The sequence below is a fragment of the Notamacropus eugenii genome, chromosome 7, assembly GCF_028372415.1.
Source record: "Notamacropus eugenii isolate mMacEug1 chromosome 7, mMacEug1.pri_v2, whole genome shotgun sequence".
NCBI lineage: Eukaryota > Metazoa > Chordata > Mammalia > Diprotodontia > Macropodidae > Notamacropus > Notamacropus eugenii.
Genome location: NC_092878.1, coordinates 52644198 through 52667710, shown reverse-complemented (window position 1 = coordinate 52667710; position 23513 = coordinate 52644198). Strand labels below are relative to the sequence as shown.

Here is a 23513-nt window from a genome sequence, read left to right as displayed (position 1 = left end):
AAATGAAACAACTGAAGAACAACCACAAAATATATAGAAACCATTTTCAAAGCCTAATTTTTTAGATGAGAAAAATTATACCTTTTATAATCATTAACTGAGTGGTTGCTATTCCTTTTTACATAATGTCAACTAAACTATTTCTGAACTTAATGCAATAAATCTGTACCTTTTTAGTTAGAGAAGAAAATTCGGTTCAATTATAAATATCATTACCAAAGTTTAGCTTTTTAATCAAATAATGTATTAGCAATTACCTAGTTTCAAATTAAACTCCTAGAACTTGACAAAGGTGATGTTTCTGTTTTTAAAACAATTTAATAAAAGTATTTTTTGTTGAATGGGAGAAGATCAGAAATTTGTCTACACTGGTTCACCACTCCACTAGCAGTGTATGTGTAATTTTCTTTCTATAACCCCTACAGGACTATTTGCATACATTAGCAATTTTTCTCAATTTCCTGATACTTTCTGATTTTAATATCTGATAACTAGATTATGTTTGATCTTTCTCCATGCAAGGGGTATTCAAAGGCTCCAAAACAGCCAGACAGCTCTAGGATTCAGTGTTTCCCAATTTTTTTTCCTCTCCAATCCTTTCAAATTTCCTGTGTAGATGAGTTTAGAGGAGTCAAAACCCAGGAATCTAAGTCCAGAGGGTCAACTCATTATCATTCCTATCTAGCCAGATTCCTGGTCTTTTACAGGTATGAAGACATATTAAGAAAAGCCTTCAGACTTTTGAGTTCACCCTTACAGGTGCTTAATACATGGTGGTTGAAGTCAATTGCATTTGTAGAGTCACCTGACCAAAAACTGCATGGACATCCCAATAGCAGCAGGCCAAGTGCTCCCGACTAGTTGAAATTCTCCATAAACTGAAGGGACCTCCAAGAAAGGAAATCCAAATCTGGGTTCAGGCTGTCCCACTTTATCCTGTGTCAAGTATGGTGAGGGAACCCAAGAGGAGATTCTGCTTTCCAGTCTTTCCTTCAAACCACATTCAGACCTAGGGGCTTTACTGACTTTTAGCAACTGGTCAATTCTTCCCTCTGTCCATGGCAAGAAAATTTATTTCCTTTTCCTCTTTGTTAGACCACAGGTCTTGAGGTGGAAGGGAGCTCAGAGGTCATCCAGCGCAGCCTCATTTTACAGTTGAAGAGACTGAGGCCTCCATAGGGTGACTTGTCACCTACAGGTGTTGAGTGTCAGAAACAGGGGTTGAATGTGGTTCCTCTGATTTATTAAGTATCTTTTACCTTCCACCCAAATAGCTCACTTTCCTTTTCCCTTTTCTCTCTCTCTCAGGTTCTGCCTTTTGACTATGCACCAACATGAACCTCTCTGTCTTCCTGGAGCTATTCTATTCCTTAGGAGGAAGGGGAGAATGGAGGACCTAATGGAGAAGGGAGGACTGCTTAGTAGCCAGTCTGACTCTTGCTCAGGCTGACATACCAGTGATCTTTTGTACTTGCCTTCATTTGGAATGCTACTCTGGCTGCACCTGCTGAGCTAGCCCACTGAGAGCTAGATAGAAGTGACTGAAAGCAATGCTATGGTTTACCGAAGCCTCCTCCCCAAGTCATCAAACAAGAACATCCTTCTTCAATGCTCTAGTGGTCCCTGGAAGGGACTGACCCTTCTCCTCCCCCTATACCTTTCAGTGTTGCTGAAAGACCCACAGATATCTCAGGCTTTACCTGCAGAGCCAGATGCTCTTGTACTCTGTATGCAGGGGTCCTCTCATGTATGTCTTTGCTTTTCCTTGTAATAAACTAAGTTGATACCTGACCTGATTAAACTCTCATTTGGAATCCAGAACTCTGGTCAATAGTCTCCACTAACTTGCCGTAAAGGAAAGCCTTCTGGATTAGCAGTCAGAAATCCCAGGTTTTATTCTCACCTGTTTCTAACTATCTGTGTGATTCAGTTTTCTCATTTGTAGGATGAACATGTTGGTCTTACAGCTCTAAATGTATGATCTGTTGACACTGTGTCAGAGGAAAGCACTTGAAAACAAGCATTCACCAGTAAATAGATTTTAAAGCTGGGGATGTAACCTTTGGACCCACCACTCCTTCCCCTTCCTCCCCCCCAACCCCTAGAGTGGAGAGAGGGGAAAGGAATAAGGTTTTTATTGGGGAGTCAGGGTGGAGGAGGGAGGAGCAGAGTGAGCAGTTTGGATATTTACCCAGGGCTTCCAAGAAGTCTGAAAGCAGGCTAGGTACTGGCTGCTTCTTCCTGAGGTGGGGAAGGACCTAAGAGAGGAAATCCAGATTTGAAGTCAGGTTGTCCTCTTGTCCTGTAGAAGAGGGAGCTGATGATTTGAAAGCAGTCCCTTCTACTGCATAGAGACTCAACATCTGCCAAAATCCTTCCCTGGGGAACTGCACTGTTTCTTAAAGGAGCTGCTCAGTTTTACCATCCATCTGCAGGAAGTAGTTGTAATTACTCCCTCTCTTTCTTAATTTTTGGGTAACAAAAGTAGAATTTCAAGAAACGTAGAATTTATTTCATAATAAAGTTTTTAGGAGAAGTTGGGATGAGAAGACGAGAATACAGGACAGAGATGGCATACCCATTTCGCATCATTCATCTTCTACTGGACATCTGGAGCTGCATATTTTTTCTCAGGTCAGCTCTGGGTCTTTTATTAGAAGGTATGTATTTCCGTATATTTTTGAAGTTCCATGGGGCAAGGGGAGAAAAAGAAGGAGGGGCATAATCAAAAAGAGAGAAAGAGGAAGGGGAGTGAGGTCAGCAAAGACCACAGGATCATTTTCAAGTGGCAGTCCTCCAAGTGGAGTTGCCTACCCACATTAACATGGTATTGTGATTTTTATAGCATCTTGTCTCCTGAGTCCTTAGACATAACACTGTGCAGTCTCGTTTCCTTTTTTAATGATCTTATATGAGTTTGTATTCTCTCTTCAAAGAGGTCATAAGCTTCTGATCAGGGACTATGTTTTATTTTACTGAATATCCCCCTGCACATCCCACATTGGCAGACAAGGTACCCAACTTAACTATTAACCTAGTTTGAAGACACCAGGCAAGACAAAAATAGGTCTTGAATACTTGGTTTGTCCATTCGTAGTAGACAGGACCAACCTTGGACAAAACTATGAAGTTGTTTAAGTTTGTTGTTACTCTCTCCAGACTCAGTTGTTGTCTTGAATCTCAGGCGTTCTGTTTTTCATTGTGAGCACCTTGGGGACAATACCCTCATTTTTGTTGTAGTGTTCTTGGGATATTTTGTTTTGTTTTCTTGTACCTTTATTAACGTAAGTTTTGTTTTACTTTGACTTTCTATTTAATGAACAAACATTTATTTTATATCCTTCCCACCTGTACATGCACTTAAGAGAGAGAAAAACAGAAGCCATGTGAATAGTCAAGCAAGACAAATAGTCACGCAGAGAGGAGAGAGGGGAAAGGAATAGGTTTTTATTGGGGAATGAGGATGGAGGAGGGAGAAGTGGAGTGAGGAATTTAGGTGTTTACTCAGGGGTTGCAAGAGGTCTAAATAACAGGTTAGGTTCTGGTTACTTCTTCCTAAGGTGGGGAAGGACCTGAGAGAGGAGATCCAGATTTGAAATCAGCTTGGTCTCTTGTCCTGTGCCTTGGATGGTGGAGTTGGTAATTGGAGAGCAGTTCCTTCTTAGAGACTCAACCTCTGCCAAACCCTCTGCCTGGGGAACCCCAGAGTTTCTTAAGGGAGCTGCTCGGTCTTTCTTCATTTTGGGTGTTCAAGAAAAATAGAATTTCTTTCACAATAAGCTTTTAATGGAAGTTGGGGCAAGAAGAGGAGAATGCAAGGACAGAGATGGCACACCCATTTGGCATCATTCACCTTCTACAGGATGTCTGAAGATGCACATTTTTTTCTCAACGGAGCTATTTTATTAGAAGGTTTGTATTTATGTATATTTCTGAAGGGCGATGAGGAAAGGAGAGAAAAAGAAGGTGGGGCATAATGAAATTCCCCCCCCCCCGAGTCACATGACTTTATATTCTCACCTATTTTCTCAGCTGGATCTTCTGACTCAACTTCATGTTCACTGCCTCAGAAGCACTCTCCCAAAGGTGTCCAGGATACATCTAGCGGAAACTCACACGTTAGGGTAAGCAAGAGGCCTAATTGATAACTAAATCAGTTAATTCTATTACTGTTCTGGTGAACCTCACTTTATGCAATGTATTCCTGATACCTGTCCTTGCTTCTGCTGTCTGTTCATGTCTTTTAAAAATCTAAAGTGGTGTAAGTTACTTACTCTTGCCTTTCTTGTCTCTTCATGGATTTTTAAAAATCTGAGGTGGTTTATAAATCTGAGGTGGACATTTACGTGAATCTTTTTAGATAATGTCTCATACTGGTTTACCAGAAACATTTCTTTAGACAGGATAGGATGGGTTGGTTGCTTTGGAGGGCCAACTAGATTCCAAGCCCTTAGACAAAGAGAGACTATTCATAGCTGTTTTATGGGAAAGGGTCTCAAGGTAAAATGGACAATCAACCAATATTATACTATAGTCCTCAGCATATCTGCTTCAACCTTGGAACTCTCCCCAATTTTGACTTTTACTCTTTCATATCTTTCACACTGACACATATATACTCACACATACTCTTTAGTTCATACTCAAATGGGGACAAATTATAGAACAAGAATTCATAAATCATGTACAATTTCCTTTACTCATCATGCATAACTGTTTCTGCTATTCGGTACAATTATATATGATAGACGTATGGACAATGATCTGTTATGTCTTCTTGGCATTTTTATTCCCTCATTTCCTTAACCATCTCAGTCTCCTGGTTCCCTTAATCCATTAATCCCCTTGACTGCATTGGCTCAGTTTTCTCAGCCACTGTCCCCTGGCTTCATTCCTTCTCCTGTTTTCCTCAATATCCCTTTCTTGCCCTCTTATATCTCATGCCTCCTCTCCACCCTGTTCTTTGTGATCCAGTGACAGTGATCCTTGCTGTTCCAACAAGACAGCCATCTTCCAAGTGCAGGCATTTTCACTAGCTGTCCCTCATGCCTGCAATCCTCTCCCTCCTCCTCATCTGTGTCCTGCCTTCCTTTGCTGCCTTCAAGTGCTAACTGATATTTCACCTTCTTCCTAGTTCCTTCCCTTTTTAAGCAGAGAGGTGGCTTGGAGCATAGAGTGTTAGATGTGGAGTCATGCAGACCTAAGTTCACATCTGGCCTCAGATAACTGTGTGACCCTTGGTAGGACACTTAACCTTTATTTGCCTCAGATTTCTTATGTGTAAAACTGGGACAATAATATTGCCTACCTCCCAGGGTTGTTGTGAGGATAATATGAGAAATTTTAAAAGTGTTTTGCAAACATTAAAGTGCTACATAAATGCTAGCTCTCTAGGTCTGGGTGATTATCTCTGATTTATCAGGTATACATTGTTTGTACAGTGTACTTGGCATGTTATATCTCCCATTCGACTTTGAATTTCTGGATGGCAGGAACTAATTTTTTTTTTTTTGCCTTTCTTTGGAACTCCCAGGCTTAGCAGAGTGCCTGGTACATGCTAGATTCTTAGTAAATGCTGGTTGACTTGACTTGATGGGTCAATAACCCTAGTTGGGGAAAAGTTTCTGTCTCCATTGTGGGTTGTTCAACTCAATCTTTAATCTTGTATTTTTTTAGCTTTAAGAAAACTAATGAAAGATGGAAAAAAAAAGAGAGAAAGAATCTATTTCACTCTCTCCAAGAAAGAATTACGTGGACAATCAGGGACTGGATATCACGGTAATTCTGTTTTTTCTTATATAAAATATGTGTTGGCCTCAACATCATGTCCAAACCATTGCTCCTCTCTCTCACTTATGTAGTCTTTGTGCATACTTATAGGAGGAAGAGCCAGATATTGTAGAAAAAACAAGGAATGAAGATACAGGAATCAACTTGGGGAATACACCAGAGCTTTCTGCTTTCCAGAGGTGTAGTATGACATTTCATGGGGATGAATATAAAGTCCTAGAAGAATTCAGAAAAACCACTGTACCTGTACTTTTATTGCCTGTCTCCCATATCTGGGACTCTCCTCCTCCTTATCCTCACCTTTCCTAGGGTCCTTCCCAGGTAAAGTCCAGCCTTGTTCAAGAAGCATTTCATGGTCGGGCTTAATTTTAGTGCTTTCCTTATGTGACTATCCACCATTTATCCAGTATATACTTTGTTCAGACTGTGTCTTCTTTGCATTAGACTGTGAGCTCCTTGAGAACAGAGACTGTCTTTTGATTTTCTTTGTATTCCTAGCACTGAGCACAGTGCCTGGCACATGGTAGGTGATAGTAGGCAAACTGAGAAAGTGTACTGGATAGTTTTTGTGAGACATGTTTGTGTGCAACTGTGGATTCTGGGGTTTTCGTGGCCCACAATTTCCATATGAGTCAATAGTATGACACAATAAGCAATAGAGACTGTCCAGTCAAAGGGAAATGGAAGCCAGCTTTCAGTCTGTCCTGGTCAGACCACCACCAGGGCTATTGAGCTCAATTCTGAGCACTACATCACATTTTTCTTCCTTCCTTCCTTCCTTCCTTCCTTCCTTCCTTCCTTCCTTCCTTCCTTCCTTCCTTCCTTCCTTCCTTCCTTCCTTCCTTCCTTCCTTCCTTCCTTCCTTCCTTCCTTCCTCCCTTCCTTCCTTCCTTTCTTTCTCTGTCTTTATTTATATTTTAAAATGTATTTATTTTTAATTTTCAACGTTTATTTCCACAAGGATTTGAGTTCCAAATTTATTGCCCCTCTCTCCCCTCCCCCATCTCAAGACATCATGCATTCTGATTACTTCTTCCCCCAATCTGCCCTCCCTTCTATCGCTTCCCTCCCTTCCCTTATCCCCATCTTCTCTCTTTTCTTGTAGGGCAATATACATTTCTATACACTATTATCTGTATTTCTTATTTCCCAGTTGCATGCAAAAGCAGTTTTCAACATTCATTGCTGAAACTTTGAGTTCCAACTTCTATCCCTTCCTCGCTCCTCATCCATCCCCACTGAGAAGGCCAGCAATTCAATATAGGCTATAAATGTGGAGTTATGCCAAAGACTTCCATAATGGTCATGTTATGAAAGACTAACTCTATTTCCTTCCATCCTATCCTGCCCCCTCCATTTATTCTATTCTCTTGTTTGACCTTGTCCCTCTCCAAAAGTGTTTACTTCTAATTGCTCCCACCTCCCATTTTCCCTCCCTTCTATCATCCCCCCCACACTCCACTTCTCCCCTGCTCTCCTGTACTGTGAGATATATGTTCATACTAAATTGAGTGTGCATGTTATTCCCTCCTTAAGTCAAATGTAATGAGAGTAAGCTTCACTTTTTCCCTCTCACCTCCCCCTTCTTCCCCTCCAATGAAAAAGGTTTTTCTTACCTCTTTTATGGGAGATAATTTGCCCCATTTCATTTATCCCTTTCTCCTCCCACTACATGCCTCTCTCATCCCTTAATTTTTTTTTTAAATATCATCCCTTCTCTGTGCCCTCTGTCTATATGTATATAATCCCTCCAACTACCCAAATACTGAGAAAAGTCTCAAGAGTTACAAATACTATCTTTCCATATAGGAATGTAGACAGTTCAACTTTAGTATGTCCCTTATGATTTCTCTTGTCTATTTATCTTTTCATGCTTCTCTTGATTCTTGTGTTTCAAATTTCAATTTTCTATTCAGCTCTGGTCTTTTCATCAAGAATGCTTGAAAGTCTTCTTTTTCATTGAATGACCATTTTTTCCCTGAAGCATTATTCTCAGTTTTTCTGGGTAGGTGACTCTTGGTTTTAATCCTAGTTCCTTTGACTTTTGGAATATCATATTCCAGGCCTTTCAGTCCCTTCATGTAGAAGCTGCTAGATCTTGTGTTGTCCTAACTGTATTTCCACATTACTCGAATTGTTTCTTTTTGGCTGCTTGCATTATTTTCTCCTTGACCTAGGAACTCTGGGATTTGGCTAAAATATTCCTAGGAGTTTTTCTTTTTGGATCTCTTTCAGGAGGTGATTGGTGAATTCTTTCAATATGGATTTTACCCTCTGGTTCTAGAATATCAGGACAGTTTTCCTTGATAATTTCATGGAAGATGATGTTTGGGCTCTTTTTGTGATCATGGTTTTCAGGTAGTCTCGTAATTTTTAAATTGTCTCTCCTGGATCTGTTTTCCACGTCAGTTGTTTTTCCCATGAGATGTTTCACATTGTCTTGTATTTTTTAAATCTTTTGGTTTTGTTTTGTAATTTCTTCATTTCTCATAAAGTCATTACCTTCCATCTGCTCCATTCTAATTTTTAAAGAACTATTTTCTTCAGTGAGCTTTTGAACCTCCTTTTTCATTTGGCCAGTTCTGCTTTTTAAAGCATTCTTCTGCTTATTGACTTTTTGCACCTCTTTTGTTATTTGGGTTAGTCTATTTTTAAAGGTGATACATTCTTCAGCATTTTTTGGGTCTCCTTTAGCAAGCTGTTGACTCATTTTTCATGCTTTTCTTTCATCACTCTCATTTTTCTTCTCAATTTTTCCTCCACTTCTCCTACTTGATTTTGAAAATCCTTTTTGAGGTCTTTCATGGCGTGAGACCACTGCATATTTTGTTTGGAGGTTCTCAGTTCCTCCAAGGTGGCACAATCAAAGGAGAGGAGTATACTCTTCTTCTGGTCTTTGCTCTGGTCTCTGAGCAACCACAAGCACTCTTTTCTGCCCAGGATCTGTCAGTAGGGTTCCCTCTCCAGAGCCTCCACCAGTTCCACCATACCAGTACTCCTCCTCCCCCCAGGACAGTCACTCAGAACTGAGAGACAGATCGCCTGCTCAATTCACCCAAGGTCTTTAGGCCCAGTGCTCCAAAAATGGAAGCTGCTGCTGCAGTGGGTGCCGCCACCCTGGGACTGGGGCTGTGGCCAAATCCTACTCCCTTCTAAGCCAGGTGAAAGAGCTTTCTCACTGACCTTTGAAGCTGTCTGGTGTTTGTGGGTTGAGAAATCTGGGAACCGCAACTGCTGCCCATGATTCTGCGCCCTGAAACTTGCTCCAGTCCTGTCCCAGCCAAGGCTGGGCTGTACTGTGTTCTGAGCCCTGTGTGATAGATCTTTTCTGTTGGCCTTCCAGGCTCTCTTGGGCTGGAAATCTCCTTCAGTCTGTCATTTTGTGGCTTCTGCTGCTCTGAAATTTGTTTAGAGTCATTTTTGTAGGTATTTTATCAACTATGGGGGTAGAGCTAGAGCAGGTCTATGCTTCTACTCCCTGGTCACTGCATTTTAGAAGGAACATTGACAAAATGAAAGAGTCCATAGGAAGATGATGAAAGGATAGTAAGGTGGCAGGGGAGGGAGTCAGGTAAGCATCACTTTAGAGCTGCAAGGTGCCTCAGATAAAGGATGAGAGACCAAATCTGAACAATGGCCATTCACTGTTACTGCCCCAGAATTGGAATTACTGTGTGGGAGGGCAGGTCTGGAACTCTACATGTGTTCTCTTAGCAGGTGCCATTTTCTTACTTACCAGTACTTACTGTTTTCATCCATACTCCTTCAAGACAAACCTTTATTCTGCCCAGAGGTTCACTTCCTTAATCTAGACTCTAGAAGAACCCTCTGAATTCCAATTTCCTGAATGCCCCTTTATATTTTAATGGCAAATGCTAGATTATCCTCTCTCTCCCTCCTCTCTCTCTCTGTGTCTCCTCCTCCTCCTCCTCCTCCTCCTCCTCCTTCTTCTTCTTCTTCTTCTTCTTCTTCTTCTTCTTCTTCTTCTTCTTCTTCTTCTTCTTCTCTCTCCTTCTGTCTCTCCCTCTCCCTCTCTCCTCTCTGTTATTCTGTCTATATCTCTGTCACTCTCTTCCGTTTCCTGTCTCTCATATCTGTCTCTCTTCTCTGTTTCTTTTTCATTCTTTTTCCTGTCTGTCCACTCATCAGATTGTGAGTTTCTTGAGAAGAAGGACTATCTTTTGCCTCTTTTTGCACCCCCAGCACTTATAAGGGTGCTTGGCACATAGGGGTGACTGATAAATGTTTGTTGACTATTTTTTTCTCCCTCTACAACCTTTGGTTTCCCCCCTATTCAAAGGCAGCTTGTTACAGTGGAATGAGTATCTAGGTTCAAATGCTGACTCTGATGCTTCCCTTTTTCAGCCTAGGCATAGGCTAAGACCAAGTTAAGTCAGTTAGCGTCAGTTTATTCAGGGTAAAATGAGGGAGCTTTTGATGTCCCTTCTAGCTCTTTTTCTATGATCCTGTGATGCCTGTCTCTTCACATTTGGCCACTTCCCCCTCAACTGATGCAGCCTTAGTTGCCTAGGCACACTGAGCAATTGAATGACACCCTCCTACTGTCCACAACAAAAACTCTCCCTGGAAAAATCACCATCCTCAAAGAGTTAGCAGTTGAGCTCAGAGAAACAAGGTTCACTTTTTGCCTTGCAGGTGTAAAGGAAGCTCAAAGATATCAGGGACAAGTGAGGAGAGGCCAGTGAGGAGACAGGATCATTCTGAAGCCCTCATCCTATTAGGTACCTCCCTACAACTGAGCCAATTGGAGAAGACCCCCTCCCTCACTGGAGTTTTCCAGTCTGTAAACACATTTCTGGTGGACTGTTCAAGGGTGTGTCTCTGGGGTGAAGAAAGCCCAGAAGGGCTTCTTAGGAGACCTTTACTTTCCCCCACGTCAGAATGTAACTACTCTGCATTTAGTGACGTTAGGGGACAGCAATGAGTGAAAACCTTCTTTGAAAGAGGCAGAAAAAACCTATTCCATTTTCTGAGGCATCAGGGATTATTTGGTATACCACAGGGTCCAGGGTGAATGAAGTTTGTTGCTGTATGGGGCCCAGAAAGGGTAGATTTGACACAAACAGGGTTGGTTTTCATCATACCAAAGACCGTCATCTTTTGAGTGAATCCACTAAAAAAGACAGGTTCTACCTGGAACCAAGGTGTTCTTCCTAGGTTGGGAGTATAGGAGCTGGTGAGAAGGAGCTGAGGCAATTTTACTTTCTTGCTATTTGGTCTTTAATAAGGGGGAGCCAGCAGACTTTCTCCAAGGCAAGACAGTTCTACAGAACTCATGCCCAGTTGTTCCGGCAAATCCTCTTGGGCCTCCTATGTACAGGTAAGACATTCTGAGTGAAGTTTTTCTTCAAATACTGAGAAGTGACAGATGAAATCACTGTGGGATTGGGGTTGTATCACTATAAAACATGCTGCTAGGTGGTGCAGTGGATAGAATGCTGTGTCTAGACTCAAGAAGACCTGAATTAAAATCCCTCCTCAGAAAATTCCTAGCTCTGTGACCCTGGGCAAGTGCCTTAACTGCTCTGGGTCTGCTTATGGGAATAATACCCCCTATAACACACAGGGATGTTGTGAGGCTCAAGTCAATTAATATATACAAGTACTCTGAAATATTCTTTTAAGGCTTACCAGAATGTCTTGTCACTTTAGTTGAAAGTACTAATTTTGGAAAACATTAGTTCTCCATAACTATATGGGCTAGTCACTTAACCCTATTTACCTTAGTTCCTTGTCTGTAAAATGAGCTAGAGCAGAAAGTGATAAGCCACTCTGGTGTCCTTGCCAATAAAACCTTGCCAATCATGGCAAGTCAGACATGACTGAAACAAGTGACCAACGTCAACAACAAAACATATAGAAACCATTTCCAAAATCTAATTTTTTACATGACAAAAATTATACATTTTGAAATCATTTACTGAGTGGTGGCCATCCCTTTTTATATAACATTCCATCTCTCTCTATATGCTTCTGACCTCCTACCCTGTTGCTGAACTTGATGCAATAAATCCCTACTTCTTTTGTTTACAGTATAAAAAATATGTTAAGTTGTATATATCATCACCCAAAGTTAGCTATATAGGTAAATAATGTATTAGCAAATATCTTATTTCAAATTAGGTTCGTAGAACTTGCAAAATAGATGTTTCTGTTTTTAAAATAAATTAATAAAAGCACATTTTGTTGAATGAGAGGACATTAGTTAGAAACTTAGTGCTTCAATATGAACTAGACACTTTCCTTTTTTACTTTTTGAGAAAAAAGCTTTTGAAAACTATATGCATATTTCATTAAATTATGCAGTAGTCTTCTTTTTTTAATTGTCCCAGAATTATTTTAGTGAAGATATGTGGTCAACTAATCAAACCTGATATTTCAGGAAAATAAGAATTATAATCCCCAGCCAAAACTAAATGGCCCTCATTTTGCATCCCTCCACCACATTTGTCTTCCAGGCTGTTTAGATCTGTTACTAAGAACTGTTGCATTATTATTTAACATTATGATTTTTCTTGTAGCTCATCCAGTCTTTTCTCTTGTTTAATACTTTTAGAATATTTCCTGAATGGCACCAATTATTTGCACCTGATCTTATACATGCCTAATTTTGTCATTTTCAGATCCAAATCTTGATTTGCATGGACCCCTTAGGAAAAAAAAAAGTCCTCTTCTTCATCTGAATCTTCTTCCAAAAGATTTTTTTCTCTTACTTTTCAGGGATCTAGTAACATCCTCCTTATTTTGGGGCTAATCAAATTTAGGAGGCATCTTTATGACGCAAAAAGTTGTTTTCTTTTCCCCAACTTTAACAGAGAGGTCTCTTGTTGTCCCTCAGAGCCAGAGTGGGATGGGCTGGCCTGGACAAGGCTAAGCTGGCCTGGGGGAAGGGAAAGGAAAGAAAGAGGAAGAAGAAGAAGGTAAGGAAGTGAAGGAGAAAATGGCCATGTGCCAGAACCCAGCTTTGTCCATTCTGGTACTTTTCCAGATCAGTAAGCTATCCATCCCTTTGCACATTTCTCTTTTTTTTCCGCAATAATATTTTATTTTTTCCCAATTACATGTCAAAACAATTTTTGGCATTCATTTTTTAAAATTTCGATTTCCACATTTTCTGTCTCCCTCCCTTAAATCACTGTTCCCTGAGACAGTAAGCAATTTGATATTGGTTATATATGTTTAATCATGCACAAAATATTACCATATTAGTCACATTTAAGAAACAGAACTAACAAAAATTTCCTATGAAATAAAAATACCGAAAATGAAAAATAATATGCTTTGATGTGCATTCATACTCTACCAATTATTTCTCTGGATGTGGACAGCATTTTTCATCCTGAGTCCTTTGGAATTGTCTTGGATCATTGTATTGCTGAGAGGAGCTAAGTCTTTCACAACTGATCATCATACAGTATTGCTCTCACTGTGTCTAATGTTCTACTGGTTCTACTCACTTCACTTTGCATCTGTTCATATAAGTCTTTCCCAGTTTTTTTTTTAAATCAGCCTGCCTGTCACTTCTTATAGCACAATAATATTCTATTTTAATCATATGTATATATATATATATATAATCATAACTTGTTCAGCCATTCCCCAATTGACGGATGTCCCCTCAGTTTCTAATTCTTTGTTACTAGAAAAAGAACTGCTATAACTATTTTTGGTACAAATAGACTCTTTGCTCTTTTTGTTGTTGTTCAGTTGTTAAGGTCACCTCTGACGCTATGTGATCCCGTTTGGGTGTTTGTGGCAAAGATACTGAAGTGGTTTGCCATTTCCTTCTCCAGATCATTTTACAGATGAGGAAGCTGAGGCAAACAGGGTTAAGTGACTTATCTTGGGTCACACAGATAAAAAGTGTCTGAGGCCAGATTTGAATTCAGGTGTTCCTGAATCCAGGCTCAGCACACTATCTATTTCACCACTTAGCTGCCCAAGAAAATCTTGAAATATTATGTAAATACTGGTTATTATGATGGCTGCTACATCAGTGGGTGGTAGAGTTTTAGAATTTTTATTTTGTTTTTGCTATCAAAAAAACCTAACAGGCTATGTTAAAATCATGTCTTATTGGCTTAAGTGAGAAATTTTTTTAAAAAGAAAGAAAAATGAGAAAGAAACATCAAAGAATCATCACCTTGCTCAAGGCAGGGTGGGCTCCAAAGAAGAAGCTGTGAAGGCCTCAGTGTTTCCTCTGTGAAACAGATGACCTCCAGTGTTGAGAGGCAGCATGTCATAGGGCACAGGCACTAGACTTGTGGACAAAGCCCGTCTCCCATACTTGATAGTGATGTGGCCCTGGGCAAGTCACTGAACCTTGTCCATCACTTGGGCAATAAATGATGCAGTGAAAAGGATGTTTTCAGAGAAACTTGTGTGAAGTGATACAGAGTGAAGTGAGCAGGTCCCGGAGATCAGTTTATACAAGGACAACAATATGGTAAAGACAAACAACTTTGAAATATTTAAGGACTTCGATCAGTGTAATGTTCAAACATGATTTCAGAGGATTCATGATGAAACATCCTACCAACATCCTAGACTTCAAATGCACAATGAGACATATATGCATGAACGTGTATTTATATATTTTTTCTTTGAGACATGATCAATGCAGAAGTTTGTGTGCTTGATGAAACTTGTTGGCAACAACATTTTAAAATTCTCGTTTAGGGGAAGGAATGAGATAAGAAGGAGAAAAGACAGCTTTTTTGTGATTGAAAAAAATAACACTTTTAAAGAAGAAAAGAAAATGACAGATATCTGAGCAATTCAGCTTAGGTCAAAGGCTATGTGATGCCAAGGACTAGGCTGAGCTTGAGAGATTGACTGTGGGTCTTTCTTGCTCAGATCCTTCAAACTGATGGCAGATGTTCTAGTTGCCCCTTTCAAGTCCATTCTCTGACCTTTATCCTTTTCTCTTTGAATTCTCTTTAGCCTATGCTGCCTACTTCCTGGCAGCCTGTATCCTGGATTTCCAGAGAGCCCTGGCTTTGTTTGTCCTCACCTGTTTGGGCCTCTTCTTGTTGGCTTACAGTCTCATTAAAAGGCATTTTGGGAAGAAACTGTTGAGATATGGGAAACCTTTTGGAAATTCTCAGCTGAGGCTTTGGCTAAAGTGGTGAGTGAGAAGAGAGCTTCAATGGCCAGTTGCCCCACAGTTTTGTTATCTTTGAGATTCTATTACTATGGATTATGGAATTCTTTTCCACCTCTCTCCTTTGTCTTCTCTCTCTCTCTCTGTTTCTGTCTCTGTCTCTGTCTCTCTGTCTCTCTCTGTCTCTCTCTCTCTCTGTCTCTCTCTCTCTGTCTCTCTCTGTCTCTGTCTCTCTCTCTCTGTCTCTCTCTCTCTCTGTCTCTCTCTCTCTCTGTCTCTCTCTCTCTCTGTCTCTCTCACTCTCTGTCTCTCTGTCTCTCTCTCTCTCTCTCTCTCTCTCTCTCTCTCTCTATATATATATATATATATATATATATATATATATATATATATATATATATATATATATATAAATATCCTGTAAGAAATTATTGGTGGATTCACTGGGGTTGTTGGGTTTACCCCTACCCCTTGCATCCATGTAGGTTAGCATGCTTGAAGGCTCTAATGATATTTCAGGGAAGGAAATAAATTGGTTCAACATTCCAACATCCATATCAGGAACAAGACAATCCAGTGCAATGAAGTAATTAGACAATGAACAGAAAACCTTTGAATGGGTTGTTACTCTGTTTACTGTGCTGATATCATCCTGTTCCAGAAATTCCATATCTTCCCCATATTCCTGCATCATATGCATAGGCTTCCTGGGACTATTGATAGTGCTGACAGATCTGCTCTTTACAATTCTAGAATTTCTAGCAGCAGACTTATTGCTTAGCCAGTGAGGAATGGGACATCATTTCCAACAATATATCTGTGGTCTTTTGAAAGGGTAATGTGACAGCTCTGAGACTCCTCCTGTTTTGGGATATTCCGTGTCCTCTTAGAGTTGTTCAATGGAAAGCCCAGGGATAAGGGGCCAGTGAGAATTTATACTAGCCTGAATCTACATAAATCCACCATTGGGATACACTATGATACAGTAGAAAGGGGGATGATTTGAAATCAGAGTATGTGGTTTGAATGCTGGCTCGGAACATTATAACCTATGTGATCCTGGGCAAAGCACTTACATTTCTCTTGACCTCAGTTTCCTATCTGTAAAATGAGGAAATTAAACTAGATGATGTCAATGACCCCTTCCACTTCTAAATCAATGATCCTTTCAACTCCACTCTGAGTCCCTGAGGTAGGTGGCATTATAGCAGATATGGGCAAAGAGAGAATTTTTTATTAGGTTAATAAGATAATGTACATCAAGGAATATGTAAACCTGAAAGCATCCTATGTGTCAACTCGTATTATTAGTTTTTGAAATAGTAATAATAATCCTATAGCTGTCATCTATGTTTGTACTTTCAAGTCTGTCAAATGTATTACATGTTATCCCATTGGAATAAGAAGCATGGAAGAGGGGCTGCTTTGGAGTCAGGAAGACCTGAGTTCGAGTTTTGCCCATGCCACTTACTGACTTGTATGACCATGGGGAAGCACCCTCTCAATATCTGGGGCAACTCTCTAAGATTGTACATTACAGTCAAGTTACCAAGTTGCCGTGGCAGAGGGAGTTTGTACACTCAGATTTCCCCATACCAGTGAAAGCACAGGCCCCTTCAGAAACTATTATTAGTAATTGTGACAAATTATTATACATCTCTAAATTGTGTTACACCAATAATTCTGGAAATAGTTTTTATTTGCTGATTGTAGTGGATTTTCATTGAGAATAATTATGTTTAATACTTCACTACTGTGCCTGTAATACCCTTTTATCTTTGAGCTATTCCAGTGAATAATATCTTCTCTTACTTTCTGTTTTCAGGGGTCTAGTGGCAGTTGCCTTGGTTGGCCTCGTCCTGTGGCTGGTCCTCGACACTGCCAGAAGGCCAAAGCAGCTCATTTCTTTTGCTGGAATCTCTATGTTTGTTATCATTCTCTTTGCCTGCTCCAAACACCACTTTGCAGTAAGTCTTGGGTTTATATACAAGGCTAAGAAAGTTACCTCAGTGACTTCCTATTTAATAACTGGGAGACCCTTCAGGTGGCTTCAATGAAGGTGATGTGAACTCTGACTACTTGGCCATAGAACCAACACTGAATCAATAAATATGTTGGTGTGAGGTGGGGAGTCAGCAGGGAGATAAGCAGTGTCAGGGAGCCTTATGGAATCCAGCCCAGTTCTTCTTTGATCAGGAGGAGCCAGGAAGACTTAAGTATTTGGGAGTGCTTGGGAATTTAGAAAACAAATCAGACAAGTCAAATGCATGGAACAGAAACCTCTATGTTTAATAAAACAGCATATAACATGAACAGAATCTTTCAGGTGAGATTCCTAAAGGACAGCAGATTTTCATACTGTCTATCAGAAAGTAAAATTTGTACATATTTGTGAAATATCAGAAGTGTAATGTTATCATGCAAGCTTAGCAAAGCTTTCTTTTTAAAATTTGTCTTATAAACTCTTAGAATGCCTGGTTCTGGAATGACCCCAATTCAAGCCCAGGGAATAGTTCCAGGGATCCCAGAGGCTCTGGATGGGTGTCATCTAACCATTAACCATGATTTCTGAAATTATTCAGGTTAGTTACCTCTGTGTTTTTCTGCATGGCATTAGACTGCTAGTAGGCCCTCAGGCTGTATCTAAAATCTCAGGTTGCCTCCAGTAATGGGTCAGCTAGGACATTTGAAATGATGTACAGGTATGATGGGCTCTGTTAAGAGGTGGTTCCCCTTTCTTGGAGGTCTTCAGGTAGAGGCTGGATGACCACTTGAGCATGTTGTAGTGTAGATTCCTTTTGTGTAGGAATTAGAGTAGATGCCTGTTGGGGTTCCCTCAAACTCTCAAATTCTGTGATTCTGGGATAGGGACCTAGATAATAAAGGGAAAATTATATTGTCCTCTCAATTTTGCAGATGGCGAAACTGAAACAGGGAAGTATTGCCCAGAGTCATACAGCTACTAAGTATCTCAGGAAGGATTCATACTTAGGTCCCATCTCTTTTCACTGTGCCATTTAACTGCCCTTTCTTATATCCAGGTGTCCTGGAGGACTGTGTTTTGGGGTCTTATGCTGCAATTTGTTCTTGGTATCTTGGTTATCCGAACTGATCCTGGATTTGCTGCATTTCAGTGGCTTGGTCAACAGGTTCAGGTATGGGAAATTGAGCTTTAGGTTGTATTGTGCCTCAGGATTCTGGAAAGAGAGGGCTTGAGAGAAGGGAGAGAGGGCTTGAGAGAAGGGAGAAAGGAAAATTCAGATCCTATCCTGAGTACTAGGGAACGATCTCAAAGGAGGAGATCCAAATATATAAGGAGTTTGTAAATGAATTATAATAAGGCTATGAGATAGACAAGGAGATAGGTAGAGCCAAGATGGTGGAGTAAGAGCCAACATTTTTGCTTAGATATTCCAACTCACCCCCTCCACAAGAAACAAAAAACACACCAAACAGTTCTGATCAGGAAAGTCAAGATAGACTGGGAGGATTTTTTTTCTTGCTCCCTCCCTATGTGAAGGACAGAGAGGTCACTGGCTCAGATCTAGAAATGGGAGGACCAGTTAGGAGTCAATGACATCTATTTTACTCTTTGGATGTGGATTGTTTTACCAAGGAACTCAGAGCCTGATACTTCACCAAAGGTCCTGAAAGTCTCCCCATGGGCAGAGGCTAGAAAGGAAAGCCCATTGTACTTGGTAGCTAGGCAGGTGACCTACAGCATGTTTTTCCTGCCCAGAGAGCATGAATCCACAGCATTAGACTGGTGGTCACTGGACACATCCCTGAAAGGCAACCAACCACATACCAAATTCCTAATAGTCTCAGAAGTGACCCCATTGTAAGGAAGTCCAATAGCGATGTTAGGATGGTGTGTGCATAGCACGGAAAGGGGGAGTATTAATCCTGTCGCAGGCCTTGACTGGGCCCACTTTAAGTCACCACTATAAGCCTCCAATTGTGTGTCCTGTGAGCACAGGCAGTGTTTAGTGATGTGTATGATTTATCTTTTGCCTCATGACTCTTTCTCATCTTTGCCTTGTTTTTCTTTCCTTTTAGGTTTTTCTCAGTTACACAGTGGCTGGCTCCAGTTTTGTCTTTGGGGATGTTCTCATCAATGATGTTTTTGCCTTTCAGGTGACACCTATCTTTGTGGGTAGAAATGGGTATTAAGTGGATAGTGGCTGAGCCAGAGTATGTGTGTGAGCGTGTGTGTGTGTTAGTGTGTGTGTACATGTGTGCGTGTGTGTGTGCATGTGTGTGCACCTATGTGTGTTATGTGCATGTGCATATGTGTGTGTGTGTGGTGGGAAAATGACTTTTCACAACAGGTTTTAGTTTTGGCCACATCAAAGCCCTCACAGTCATGAAGACAGTGAACTAATGGGCTGTCCTATGAAGTCAGGCTTGCCAAGTCAATCTGGCAATATGATCTTAACTGGATTTCAATAGGTACAAAAAATAGCAAGGAACTTAATCCCTCATTGGCTAAGCTCTCATTCTGCTCCAAGCAATGAGCAAAACATAGACAGGAAAAGTGAGACAGTCTTTGCTATCTAGAAAGTTCACTCTCCAGTTGGGGGAGATAAGACAAAACACAGCTGAACTACACAAGTTTATAGCAGGGTGGATGGCAAGGCCCAGGTGTCTTTAGGGGACTACATGGTACTGAAGCAGAGAATAGGTAAGAACTGAAGGACCTTGGGAGGCAAGGACAAGGGCAGGAGGCAAGGCCTGGGGATCTTCCATGTCACTGGAAGAAATAGAGTTGTTAGCTTCCATCTCATTGAAATCTTGTATGAACTCAAGCAGCAAGAGTGGGAAGGGGCTGCATCCCATAAGACTTTTGGACTGAGGGAAAGTCTTGGGGTGGAGGGGTGGGGGAATAGGAAGAGGAAAGAAAAAATGTGGAATGGCACCCTTGGTTTCCTTCGATGGCTATCACCTTCAGAAACTAGATTCACTTTTGGTGGAAAGTAAGATTCAAGTCAGTTTGGCATGGTTTCACTTTCCTCCTAAATTAGCTTGTATTTACTACTCATTGAGAATTTGCTCTGTGCTGGGCACTGCATTGGACCTAGTGTTCCCAGGGTGCTTTGACCTGCTAAGGTGGTGTGGCATAGAGTCGTCATATAATCAATCATTCAATCAGCAAACATTCATTAATCAAATATTATATCTGTGTTCCAGGCGTTGTAGTAGGTGCTTAGCTATAAAGACCAAAATGGAACAGTCTCTGCCCTCAAGGAATTTATATTCTATCAGAGGACACAAAATGTACATCTCTAAGTCTACAAAGAAATAAATAACAAAAGGAAAGCAAGTTAATGGTCTTGAGGGTAGAGAATGACATACAACTGGGTGGAATCAGTAAAGGTTTCATTTAAAATGTGACCCTTGACCTAAGCTTTGAGGCAAACCAGGATTCAAAGAGATAGAGCTGAGTGCATTCTAGGTGTAGGGGTCTACCTGTGCAAAGGCCCTTTGAAGGGTGATGGAATGCCATGTCCTGGGAGCAACAATTTGACTATTTTGACTGGACAGGATTTTAACGTGAGTGAAGGGGAGTTATCTGTGTAAAGGTGTAGGAATGAGATCTAAATACCATATCTCATCTCTTAAATGCCTCTTGCCATTCTCCTTCTAGGCCTTACCAATCATTGTCTTCTTTAGCTGTGTGATGTCCATCCTCTACTACCTGGGAATCATGCAGTGGTTGATTGTAAAGGTGGGTCCTGTTCCCACTCAGGTCATGAGATAACCCATTCTTTGTGATCTTTGGGGTCAAAACAGGTGGAGTCTCAGGTCTGAAATGCTTTAGAAAGTATTCAAGTCTGGGGTAGAGCTGTGTGTATACACATAAATACATATGCACACACACACACACACACACACACACACACACAGCTGAAGTAGAATTCAGTGTTATATACTTCCAAGTAGCACCACCACCAATTTCAGTAAATTAGGCTGTTCTATTCAATTAATTTTAAAAAATAAATAAATTATTTTATTCAATTGACTTTTTCTGTTATTTAAACCATCAGATATTCCCAATAAAGAGAGTAACTGATTCATGTAACTGAAGAAATCTGTCCTCCCCGCCCCAACACACAATAATAGGTCACAATTTATATAAACTTCAAAGTTTTCAAAGTCATTTACATGGGGTTATCTTTTTATTTTCATAACAACCTTTGATCGTTCTGGGTCCCAATTTCCTCATCTGTGAAATGGGGGGTATTACAATGATACATTTCTTTTTTTTCTTTTTTAGATTGCTTGGATTTTGCAAATTACCTTGGCCACCACAGCCACAGAGACCGTGAGTGTGGCAGGGAACATATTTGTGGGTATGGTAAGCAACACATAACCTCTTGGTTTCAATATAGTCATAGTTGGACATACAGTTTGATGTTCTTCAGTCAGATTCTTGACTTCCTTAGGCAGAATGGCTAGAGAATACCTTGACTTCTTTCTATCCCAGGACTCTCTAAGCACTTCCTGGCTTAAGTATCATTTTTATTACTTTAGCCCCAGGAACAGAGGGATGGGTAATGGGAAGAGAGAAAAGGTTGGCCCCCATATTGGTCTGCCATTAATGCAGTCAATCCTCAACTTTCATGGGAGTGCCATTCCTAGAAAACAGTAGGAAAGTTAACAACATGAATGATGATAAATTGAAGCTATGAGAAATAAGGGGTTAAGTTTCTGTGACCACCAACAACTGTAATCTTCCTCTAGAGATAGCTGAAAATATACTTTTCTGCATACAATTCTTTACAATAAAACCTTACTTCTGAAAAACAAGGGAGAGGTTGATGGGACTTTAGTCACTGTTGTCAGAAGACAGAGGTCTCAACATCACTTCTGACATCCCATCTTTTATGGCTGATGGATGGCATTGGAGAGTGTGAAGAACTCTCCAAGTTAAATGGTCCATCAGCTATGTCTGATTCAGGGGCTATTTGAGGTCTTTAAGGATCTGAGAGTATGGGAGCATAGCTGAGGCGAGTTCATGTTTAGTGTTGAGACTGCAATCAGTGTCAGCATCAGGAGCTTCGATGTCTCTAGCCAGCTGGTTGATTATGCCAACCTCCCATTTAAGCTTGGAAATTGTGAATGACACAATCTTGGAAGCTAGTTCATTATCATTGTCCTTGCTGTCCTGAAAAACTTCCAGAGTCAACTCATCTAACTCCTCGTTCATCAGCTCCTGGGACTTTCTCCTGCAAGATGTCAGAGACATCTTCTCCCATATCCTTGGACCTTTGCCTCCAGAGGTGTGCACTATACCCACACTTGGTTCAACATTTGACCTCACTGTTTCATCACCACTAGCTTTCCTAGAAAGTTTCACATTTGTTAAACCATTCCATAACTTAAAACAATATACCCACCCCAGGCTAGCTTACACAAAAAGATTCTTATTTTCTTGGGCTATTGTAACATGCTTATAAACTTGTTGGGCTTTCAAGTGGGTGCTTGCCATATTGGCTACTCTTATTCATTCTTTCTTCATTTCATTTAGCCACAAACTTAGTCCCTTTTTCATTTTTTTCAATCCCCTCATCATGCATTTCAGCCTTTATGTTAGCACTTTCTGGAAGGGATTCTCACACATTTAGGAACACTTTCGTCTTTTTTGTGGATATAAAGAATCATTGATTCATTAACTCTAAACTTATGATGGACAGTAGCCACAGTCATTCCAGCATGAAGTTTATCTCCCACTTTTATGTTCTCACTAAGTCGAATCACTGACTCTGGCATGCTTTCACTTAGAACCAATGCACTTGCACTACTTTTTGGGGACATAATTTCAACACAAAACTTGAATTTTAAAGTCAAGCAATGAAAATATGCAACCAATGCAAGGGAGCTCTTTACAATGGTAGGATGAACAAAATGAGTGGAGCGTCTAGTAGGATGCTAGCTGCTCCCCAACTTACTCATCTTGCCTCTCACCTTGAAGGTACTTAGTAAAAAGTGACTGATAGCTACATACTCTTATTCTCGTTTTTATAATATAGGATATCCTTAAAGTTTTAGACAAGCTTTAAGTCTGCTTTAATTTTAAGAGACTTCACTTATTGGACACCTTGTATTTTGTCATTCAGAGCTTTTCTTTGGTTCATCAAGTTTGGTGGATTTTTACATTTTATTTTGAAAGTTATGATTCTTTTCTTTTTTCTAGTGTTTGTCTTGCTGTTTTGAAGGGGAATATTGATGTTGTAGGCTTCCTTATGACCTCTATCATATTTTTCTATCAATCTCCATTTCCTTATATCCATGAATATCTCTGCTGAGTTTCAGTTTCCACCCATCCTCAAATTACTTGTGTCAAGTAGAACAAAAAGAGTATGTGAGTTTTCATAGTTTTTTTCCATGTTTATTTGTTTATTCACTTATTATTTATTTACAAACTTTTATATTAGTCCAAACTTTCTAATCATTCATGACTAAGTCTTCTCTCCTTCTGTTCCTCCTTCCTTTTCTTCCACAAGGATTTATATGCTTCATTCATCACAGGAACTGTGTTTCTCCCTCCCTCGATGTCTTAGAAATATCAGTATACAGTTGGTGTTCAATACAGGCT

General features: G+C 40.3%; 1 protein-coding gene across 1 annotated transcript in view; it reads left to right on the top strand.

The window, feature by feature from the left end:
• The first annotated feature begins 3564 nt into the window (after window positions 1-3564).
• The window catches only part of LOC140513066 (sodium/nucleoside cotransporter 1-like), a 38550-nt gene continuing 18601 nt past the window's right edge, over window positions 3565-23513 (top strand). Inside the window, exons 1-11 of the mRNA XM_072622371.1 lie at window positions 3565-3912; window positions 4033-4124; window positions 5677-5778; window positions 5881-5969; window positions 11040-11131; window positions 14755-14938; window positions 16740-16881; window positions 17956-18069; window positions 18974-19051; window positions 20562-20642; window positions 21192-21272. Coding sequence (XP_072478472.1) covers window positions 5698-5778; window positions 5881-5969; window positions 11040-11131; window positions 14755-14938; window positions 16740-16881; window positions 17956-18069; window positions 18974-19051; window positions 20562-20642; window positions 21192-21272 — 942 coding nt within the window. The 5' untranslated portion in view covers window positions 3565-3912; window positions 4033-4124; window positions 5677-5697. The remainder of the gene's footprint in view (window positions 3913-4032; window positions 4125-5676; window positions 5779-5880; window positions 5970-11039; window positions 11132-14754; window positions 14939-16739; window positions 16882-17955; window positions 18070-18973; window positions 19052-20561; window positions 20643-21191; window positions 21273-23513) is intronic.